This window comes from Panicum virgatum, chromosome 9N (assembly GCF_016808335.1).
Source record: "Panicum virgatum strain AP13 chromosome 9N, P.virgatum_v5, whole genome shotgun sequence".
Classification (NCBI taxonomy): Eukaryota; Viridiplantae; Streptophyta; class Magnoliopsida; order Poales; family Poaceae; genus Panicum; species Panicum virgatum.
In genome coordinates, this window is record NC_053153.1 from 61,008,003 (window position 1) to 61,018,303 (window position 10,301).

Consider the following 10,301-nt stretch of genomic DNA (forward strand, 5'->3'; position numbering starts at 1 on the left):
GTCTCCGATGTCGGTGTCCGGTCATTTGGAGAAGGAGAACACCCGGTGCCGGGTCCAGACAAAAGTAGATGAAAACGAAATGCTGAATCCCGAGTCGCGATCGCGGGGTTGAAGTGCGGAAGTCCGGAAGACCGGACGCTACTTGGACCCCGAGTGGATGTTAGGCATAATGAGCTACTTTCTTGAACCAAAGTAAGAAGTTAGGTTAGCCTAATATATCTGTTCGTGGTAAATATAAAAAAAATTTGGAACATTTTTTCGATAGGGAATAATTTTTCTTATTGCTGGAGCAATTGTTCCAGCATAAAAAATTGTTTCATCATGTGTGATAGTTTGACTGCCAGTCACACGTGTGATTCTTAATATTTGCCGAAGACTTACGTGTCAGACTGGCTGCTCGTATACTTTGAGTTGGACGAAATACTACTACCTACGACATACTGGATGTTAAACCCCTCTCCTTCGTGAGCCCTGGGCTGTCGCCCTGGTTGCCTTCGCCCTTGAGCCGGCCCTGCTTGGCTGAGGGGCGCGGCCGGTACGGTGCCGGTCGATCGCGCCGAGGCTCGCTATTGCCGTGGTCCCTCCGTGCATACATGCCTGCTGCCGAGACCGATGGGCATACAGCACACTCAGCTACCACTTGCCTCAGCGTTCTCAAGAGCTTTTTCAAAATCTACACTCTAAATTATTATTTGGAGAGTCATTTGAGTGAAAATCATTTTCCATATCTCTGTCTTTTCCAACAACTCTTCTATATTTTATTTGTAATCTAAAGAGCCATTCTTAATCTCCATCTTAGACTAAGATGAAATCCGGAATAGAAGATATCTATCTTTGGATATTCATTTGAAGAGCCTGTTGGAGACTAAGAGCATCTCCAAGTGTTTACTAAAATTAGCTTGGCAAAAGTTGGGTTTTACCAACTTGACAAAAAATATGCCAAATGGAAAATCTTGCCATCTCCAAGAGTTCCTTATTTTTGGCTTCAATTTACCCAGACACCACTGCTAAAATTGAACCGAACCCCTCCCCATCAGGAGAAACAGAGCAGAGCTCGAGCGCGAGCAGGCCACGATGGCGACGAGCCCCCCCGGCTCCGTCCTCGTTCGGAACCTCTACCTCTCCTGCGACCCCTACATGCGGCCCAAGATGTCGCGCCCGCTGTGGGAGTCCTACACGGCCGCCTTCGTCCCGGGCTCCGTCATCACCGGCTACGGCTTCGCCCACGTGCTCGACTCCTCCGACCCGCGCCTCGCACCCGGGGACCTCGTCTGGGGCATCACTGGCTGGGAGGACTACAGCGTCGTCCGGCCCCCCACCACCGCGTTCCTCGCCAAGATCTCCCTCCACGGCAGCGAGGGCGGCATGCCGCTCTCCTACTACACGGGCATCCTCGGCATGCCAGGGCTCACCGCGTACGTGGGGTTCCACGAGATCTGCGCGCCCAAGGCCGGCGAGGCCGTGTTCGTCTCCGCGGTGTCCGGCGCCGTGGGCCAGCTGGTGGGCCAGTTCGCGCGTCTCGCCGGGTGCCGCGTCGTCGGCATCGGGTCCGCGGAGAAGGTGGAGCTGCTCCAGATCAGGATGGACGCGCACGCGAGACGGAGAGGGACGCGCGATGACGAAGGATGGACGCACGATGAAGAAGGACGACACACGCGAGACGGAGGACTGGCGTGATGAAATCTCCTGGCGAGCGCGGGAAGGAAGCCCGCGACGGGAAGAATCGCGCCGCCAGCTTTTTTCGCAATGCGAAGCCGTACGCACGCGCGCATATATGCGCGCTAGGAGAGGAAGATTTGCTAAGTTGTTGGAGGCCTTTTTTTTCATTTGCCCAAAAAAAAAAGGATGACAAGTTAACATGGTTAATTTTTAGAGATGCTCTAATTTTCCATCAAAATCTCTATTCCTATAATTTAGAGAAGATATAGAGAGTTTTTGGAGATACTCTCAACTCGAGCTCGTCAAGTCACGGCTCACGACAGGGACAATTATATTCGCCTTCTAGAATGCTGCTATGTTTTATGAACAGCTCCTCGCTGCAGCTGTGTTTCAAGTGCCGCACGGTATTCAAAACCTTGGGGAATATGCCTCTTGACTTCCTGTGTGCTGCGTTGACCGTGTGCTCTCCACGTATGCTAGAGATTGCAATAAGATCGAAATGGATGAAGATGACCGGCACGGGGGGGGGGGGGGGCAAGCAAGGAGTTCGTTAAGGACCATGTGTTAGGATTGATCTCGGGCCGGACTCAGCCCAACGGCAGAGTCCGACTCGGTCACCCCCTCGCGCCCTGATGGGGGCGCCCAACCCTTCACTGGTTGGTGGGCCCCCGTGGCACAGCGCTATAAAAAAATAGAGGTGGGGGTCGGGGCGCTCGGTATGAGGTTCACCACGCCGCCAAACACCCCACCCACAGAAACCCTGGTCCGATCTAGTTAGAGGGCACTGGAGTCACGGGAAGCACCGCCGCCGCCGTCGTCGCTTCTACGTTGCCGTCCCCGCCACTGTCCGCGATGCCGTCACGCTGGCTCGACCTCTCTGCACCACTCGCCGCCGCCTTTGAGCGGATCTCCATCAACGGACCTAACATGGCCGGCTCAAGCTCCTCCTCTGCTGGAGTTGAAGGTCCTCTACTCTCTCTCTCCCTGTGTACTTGCTGAAGATCTAGGAACCTTGTACCCAGAATAAAGGAAAGATGAAAGAAACCACACTCGATTGTGCACTGTGTCGATCTAAATACCTAACAATGGTATCAGGTTCCTACACCAGTGTAGATCGAGGTTGGGAATATTGGATTCATTTCGAATCGAAAGAAACAGAGAGCAAGAAAAGGCAAATCGATCTCGAATCGAAAAGGCAAATCGATCTCGAATTGAAAAAGAGAACCAAACCCTAACCCTAAAGCATAAAGGGCCGTGGGACTCACCGAATCCTTGCGCCACCGCCGGCCGCCCTCGTGCGGAACAGACCCGCGCCGCCCGCTCGTCGGGGCGCGGCACAGAGACGCTCTGCCGCTCGCGCGCGCGGACGCGAAAGGGCACCACCGCCAGGCCGCTCGACGGCGGCGTGCTACCACACGTGTGAGCGCACGCCGGCGAGGGGGCCGGCGCCGCCGCCGCCGCTACCTCCTCCGGCCAGCCAGAGGGCTGCTGCCGCTCGATCCGAGTAAAACGGGAGGAGGAATGGAAATGAGCCTAGGGTTTCTGGGGTTGGCGGCCGACACGGGTTTTGTTCCTGCGAGAACCGCGCTCGGCCGTTGATCGTGATGGACGGTCCGCATCGCTCTGCGGCGATCGGGCTGGAATCAGCCCAGGAGGGATCGCACGGGAGGACGAATTCCCGGCCCAGGCCTAGGTTGCGGTCTGGGCGCGGGGGACGCTGTGGGCCGGGGCAGGCCGTGTGCCTGCTGGGCTGCCGTGACGGGCTGCCACCGGCCCAAGAGCCGAGCACAGATAGTTTTGGGCCGGGTGTTGTTTTCTCAGTTAGGCCGAAAGAACAGTGAACAAAGTCTTCAGTTTTTCTATTTTAAGAAGCACTCCCATATAGAATTTTGTACAGTTTTTGATTCTCTATTCAAATTTGAACCAACGAGATAATTTGTTTTAGAGGATGTAAAGTTTACAGTACTGTTGCTTCTGAATATAGAATTGGTTTACATGTTTCTGCTGCAAAGATTAAAGTTATTGCTCTTTAATTTAATTCGAACCAACAAGACAATTAAATTTAAAGAGCATGTTTAAAGAGTTTACTTGAAAAGTGAATTATGACATTGTTATTTTCTGACCAACGTTGTTAATAGTAATATTATAATTTTTATAGTTCTTGTGTATTTATTTCTATTTCTGCCCAACAGTGATATAGATTTAATTGCATAAACAGTTGTATGTTTTATTTTGACCAACGTTGGAATTATTACATGAAATTGTTATTATTATGTTCTCACTATCTTTGAAATTTTCAGCGGGGATGAACTTGATGGGCTTCATCAACCACATCCCAACCCTAAAAGGAGACAACTATGGCGAATGGATCAAGAAGATTGATCTTGCTTTTGTTTGTGGAGAGGTGGATGAGATGATCACCACTCCAAAGCCCACTGAGCCATAGGCTCCAGTGAGAGGGACAACTGACACTGATGCTGAGTGGCAGAAAAAAGAAAGGGACTATGCTCCCTTAAAGATGTCTTATGATCTTGTTGACACCGAATTTTGGTAAAACCGATATAATTTGAATTACAAAGCAATCGGCTGTTTGTGTTGACTTGAAAAGATGACAGCAGTTGCCGATGGGGCTGGAAGCCTGCTAGTTGGGAATTCTCACTTGGCAAGAGGAGCACAAAAAAGTTTGCTTGCAACATATGAAGTTACGTGTGAAGGAAACAACATGATCTTCATTAGGAAACTGTTGTCGGTTGAAACCCACCGGCGAGCAGCGACAAGCAACACGAAGAGCCGGGAGGTCGCCGGGGCGCTGGCAAGCATTGCTCCCTCGTCGACGGCCCGCAATTCTAGCAACGCGCCGCGGCTTGTGAAGACGCAGGGCGTGCCACCTGACCTATACCCGATCAGGAAGGTGCGGACGTGCTTGCAATGATTTGCCTGCATACACAAACACGTGGAAATATAAGTCCGAGCCGTGGTCGGCTCCCCGGGACGACTCTTGCATCGGCTTTAAAGAGCCGATCGAGTCCCGGTGTCAGATGGGATCTGTTTGCATCCGGATATTGGTGATTAAAGCGAATAACTGTAAAGCTTCTTTAATTAAATCTAATTGATGTAATCCACAACGGTAAAGGCTTCACTGCTAGATCGGAACATCCTACACGTGACTGGGCCTAATAAACGTAACAGATAACTAAACCATAACCAAAACAGAGGCCTAAGAACTAGCAAGAGCCGATTCCCGGATCAATTCCCTGTTAAGACTAAAGCAAAGCATCTAAGACGCCACCGGATCGTCCAACCCGTTTGCAAGGCCTAACCTAGCAGATATTACGCTAACTCTTAAGAACAAGAGCAAACCGTAACAGATCAGATCTACTAAACATGAAAGAAACAGGGTGTCGTCTCTGTGCAACTAATCCTATATGACAAGAACTAGCATAAGATTGAAACGTGACTGCACAGAGACAACATGATATTCGTATATGATAAACAACAAGGCACGATAGATCTACTAAAAGCCATGCTACGAACATCAAGATAACTAGCATTACTCGCCATCAAAAACGCGTCAGTACGAGTAATACTAAGGTAAAAGCAAGAACAACGCTGCCCTGATCGCGAGAAGCGATCAGGGCAGCATGGCGCTTACTTGGATGAAACCCTAGGATTAGGGGTGGCGATGCGCCGAGAGTTGTTGTTTGCGAGACGTGATGACGTTCTTTTTCATGAATAACATAGGGTACATATTTATAGTCCGGAGACTTGGGAAACAATCTAAACTAATCTTGTCCCGATCGGACTCTATCTCTAATCTTAAACTAAATCTTAAGGATACATGGACCATGTGGCCCAGATGCTCACGCAGGAGCCGATTTACAAGTCTTCTTAATCTTCTGCTTTAAGCCCATCTTGCTTTCGGCCCATAAATTAATCCTGTTAATTTATGGCGATAACACATGCCCCCTGGTTTTGGCAATGATAGTTCCAAAACCAATCCGTCGCTTCATCTTCCCGTTAATGCTCATTAAACACACTGCAACCACCAAGGAAGACGCAACGTCTCTGCAACTGGCTTCTCGTAGAACGTGGAAACTGCCGATCCGCCTTCCATCTTTTCACTATTTAACCTCACCCCGAATCGGCTCTTCTTCACAGCCAAACTCCTTCTTCCTCCCGAAGCCAGTAGCACAGAAAAAACCCCAATCCTCCAGCACCAGCAATGGCGATCTCTTCTTCCTCCGGCTCCAACTCCTTTGGAGATTCCTCTTCTTCCTCTTCTCCCTCTTCCTCTTCTTCCCTTTCCGCCTCCTCCATTGATCCTATCTCAGAGAGCCGAGAGCCGACCCCCGAATGGGACCCAACAGCAGCCTACGAGGCGCTGGCTCCTCTGCACTGGGACGCAGAGGAGTTTGACTTCGGGGTCACCTCCGAGGAGGACGAACCCACAACTGAGGGAGAGGAAGACCTCCAGTTCCTGTTCCAAAGAGGAACTGAAGAGCAGCGAAGATGATGCCTTCTCCTGGGAAGGAGCCGACTCCTCCGAAGAGATCGGCTCTTCTTCCAGCGACGACACGGCGGCAGGAGGGAACCCCCACCAGTTCCTCAAAGCCCCCACGGAGGGAAGCGAAGAAGGAAGCAGCAGCAGCGCCGAGGATGACAGCAGCAGCGGCGACGACGGCAATGACGATGACGATGACGACGACGGCGGAGACGCACCGTCGCGAAGCCCGAAGCGCCATAGGAATTCAGACACCTACGACTGATAGATGTAGGCAGCATTGTAGGGGTAGGATCACAAAGCCGAAGGATTATTTCCTTTGTAAAATCGGCTTTCCTTGTAATGAACTTTCCTTTAATGAAATCGAATTTCCCTTAAATTCCATGTGTCTTCGTTTACTTTCCAAAAAGCCGATGGCAACGCATCAGGCTTCCATAAATATCCAAGAGCGGACGAAATTCAAACTAGAAGCAACCCGCACAAGAGTAGAACATTACTTCCAGCTTGAACCGAACTCTTGAATCCGAGCATAATTCGAAAACCAAGCTCTACAAATCCGAGCAAGAACTCTCCAAGCAGCCGGAATTCGAATCAGAGCTTACAACAATCAAACCCTAAGTCAACAGATCTAAACCATGACAGATTCTGCAGCTCAGACGACAAGCTCAGCAACCGACGATGCGGCAATCTGCGGCCTGAAGGTAATATTCGGCCTAATCTTTTAGTTTTCTTCAGCTTACCAAGCCTCTGAAACTAAAAGTTTGAAACTTGACACCATACGCATACTTCTGAATTTCTGAACTTCAGGTGTCAGACATCCTTCTGCCGCATACCTCCAATCCAAAATCTTTCTGTCTTGGGCCACAAACCCATGAAAATCCCATAGATTTGATCTCTTGTGAAGCAAATAGGATCCCTTTTGTGAGTCAAAACATCGATCTGAACCTCTGGGCCGACTACTTAAGAGCCTGGCCTAATCCCCCTGAGAGCTGGATTATATGGTACAACAGAGTAGCAAAAGCTCACATGCCCTTATGGCAGGATTTGAACATAGCCGATACACTTAGCTTATCATTGTCTCCACTTGACAAAGATGAAAATCTTCTGAAAACCATCGGCTATTTCTGGTCTGATACTCTGAACTGCTTCCTTTTTGGTTATGGACCCATGACCATTACTCTGCTGGATATCACCATGATCACTGGCCTAGATATTAGTTCTCCTAATCCTGCTGCTCACAAAATGGCAGAAGTCCCCTTCAAACTGTCTTCCAAGGTTAACTGCACAAACTGGGGCACTTACATGAGTCAGCATATGAAAACAAAAGGTCCTGTGACTGAGAAGGAATACACAGCCTTCTTAAATCTTTGGCTAGAACACTTCATCTTCTGTGGTCCTTCTTTAGCTCCAACCAAGAACTATCTTCTCTTGGCCTATCACCTGGCCCATGCAATCGCACCGGCCTAGGTAAACTTTTCCTTGGAGAAACCTACAGATATCTCCATTTGATGACATCCAACTTGCTTAACCAAAAGAAACTGAGAACTGGAGGCCCTTGGTGGTTTATTCAGTTGTGGGCACAACTATACTTTCAGCACCATATCCCAAACTTTCAAGGCCTGACCAAGAACTCTTTTCCTGACGAAAGTGGCAAACCAATCAGATGTACCAGCTATGGCCAAGCTTTATTTAGTCTTCCTGGCAGCAAGCTGAATTCAGCAGATGCAGCAAATTGGTTCAGAATCTTCTACAAAGGACTAGATAATCCACTCTATTTCCCATTTACTGAATCTGAATCCTTTGAGAACCCAACTGCCTTCAGATTAGATAACTTTGCCGATGACGACGACACTCGGCATTTATACTCTTTAATGATCTGACCTGGCTTCCTCCCTGTTGGCATTAGCACTTCTAACAGAATTATCAAGCCAGGTTATGAATCTTACCAACCAGCCATAGCAGCTCGGCAATTTGGCCTAGGAGAGGTCCCTCCCCACTTCCATATTCACCACTTGATGGAGAGCAGAGCCGATCTTCCTGATGGTCTCACTAGTTCAAGATGCTACAGCATGTTCGATGACCTCCACATTCCAATACCAGCCGATCTACCCTTCATCTCCTCATCAATCGGCTTCAGCACATGGTGGGGAATGTGGAAAACACATATATTCAGGAAAGCTCTAGGTCCTCGACTGCAGCTGATTGATCCAGAATATGCAATCCCCGAAGAAGAGGTATTGAATTTATGCATTTTGTTCTTTCCAGATCATCCATCCTTCCATTTGTCTAATTCTAACTCACTCTGCTTGCAGCAACAAGATGGTCCAGAACCTATAACCAGCAACGGGGAGCCATTCCACTTTCTTCCAACTGCCCCTGATGTACTCTTCTGCAAGGGATCACCAAAAATGAAGAAAATGATAATGACTGTTCAGCCAGACTTACTTCAGTCGGCTTCCAAACGAAGACAAACTCCTGCAAGCGTTGCCCCCCGAGTCTTGACCAAGAAAAGGAAGATGATCACGAGGCAAGTGATCAAGAAACCAACACCAGCTTCTTCGAGTCCATCAGAGTCCAACACCAACCAGGTAACTCATTTTTTTTTGAAACTTCTTCTTTATCTCATACATGTGTACTCTGGTTGACTGTAATTCTATTTTCAGGACGCAGCTGAAGAAATCCCCAATGCAGAAAGCCTGGATCAACATGAGATGGCTGCAACTCCTGATGCACTGATGGATGTAAACGAGGCACAAGCCGATACAGTCAATGTTCTTGATGTCAACACCAGCTCTAACAGGACGGTTGCTTCTGAACCGCCCAACACTTCTTCAGAACAGGTAACATTACAAAACCAATTCTGAATCAGCTGATAGCTCTATAGATGCATCCTGCTCTAACTCCAGATATGTCCATAGGATTTTGACATTTCAGGTTTACTTTCCTTTGACCCGGCATCAATGGGTCTGACTCTCCCTGGAGCAGAGACATCATCTTTGCAGCAATCGGATAACTTGGCACATCACCTTCAACTCATCAAGGATCTACTATCCGCTTCGATCACTGCTCTGGTTGATGATTCCAGCAAGATAAAGAACATCTTCGAGCAAATAGAAACCCAACTCCCGGAGCCGTTGCAAATCAAGCTCTGGCCAGCCAGCAACCTTCCATTCTTTCGGATAGAAGTGAATAAAGCACAACAACGGATGGAAGCACGTCGCTCTCAAGCTTCTCTGAAAGCTGACATTACCCAAAAGTGCAAGGCCCTCAACCAGAAGAAGGCAACTCTAGATACCAAAGCTGACGTGTCTGCCAACAAGAACCGACTCGACCTCCTGAAGAAAGAACTGGCGGAACTCAAAGAAAAAGTCCGCACCACCAAGGAACTCATCTAGGCCGAAGAAACTTCCATTGCAAACTCCGAACAAGAGACCCAGGAAATAACCGAGAAGATACAAGTAGAGTTTGCAGAGATAAGCACCTTGAGCCGGCAGATAGTAACATGCGATGACAAGGATGACAAAACAATCATAGCACGAGCAGACGCCGTCCGCACAGAAGCCATCCATGTCATAGAAGAATTCCTGAACCAGTAGATAGGCTCAAGTACAATTAGTATTGCCTGTTAACCTGAAACTTGTAACTGTTTTAAAAACATCTTAAGTCGATGGTTAGACATCGGCTGTCTTGCTTTTTATATATATTTTACTAGCCAACTCAACGTGTTGGCCCCTTCTCTCCCTTTTTTTTACTGGCCAACTCAACGTGTTGGCCTGTCTCCATTTTTTTTACCGGCCAACTCAACGTGTTGGCCTATCTCTTTACTTTTCCCTTCTTTTTTTCTTACTGGCCAACTCAACGTGTTGGCCTGTCATTTTCTTTTTATTTTTTTTTGAGGCCAACTCAATGTGTTGGCCTATTACACTGCTGCCAGATGGATCTCATCGGCTTTTCGTTTCTCGCTTTCCCACATGCTCGAGAAAAACTTCTTGAGATGTTGGCCATTGACAGCAACAGGAAACTTGACGCCGTCCAATTCCTCGAGCATGTATGCATTCCTAGGCAAGACCTGATCAACCTTGTACGGCCCGTGCCAAGTTGGAGACCACTTGCCATATTTTCTATCTTTAGTTCCCAATGG

General features: G+C 48.6%; 1 protein-coding gene across 1 annotated transcript; it reads left to right on the forward strand.

Annotated features, from left to right (window-relative positions):
• The first annotated feature begins 1,049 nt into the window (after positions 1-1,049).
• Positions 1,050-1,804, forward strand: LOC120692452 (2-alkenal reductase (NADP(+)-dependent)-like). Its single transcript, XM_039975759.1, has one exon. The coding sequence runs from the start codon at positions 1,075-1,077 to the stop codon at positions 1,675-1,677; it is 603 nt and encodes a 200-aa protein (XP_039831693.1). The 5' UTR covers positions 1,050-1,074; the 3' UTR covers positions 1,678-1,804.
• The last annotated feature ends 8,497 nt before the right edge of the window (positions 1,805-10,301 follow it).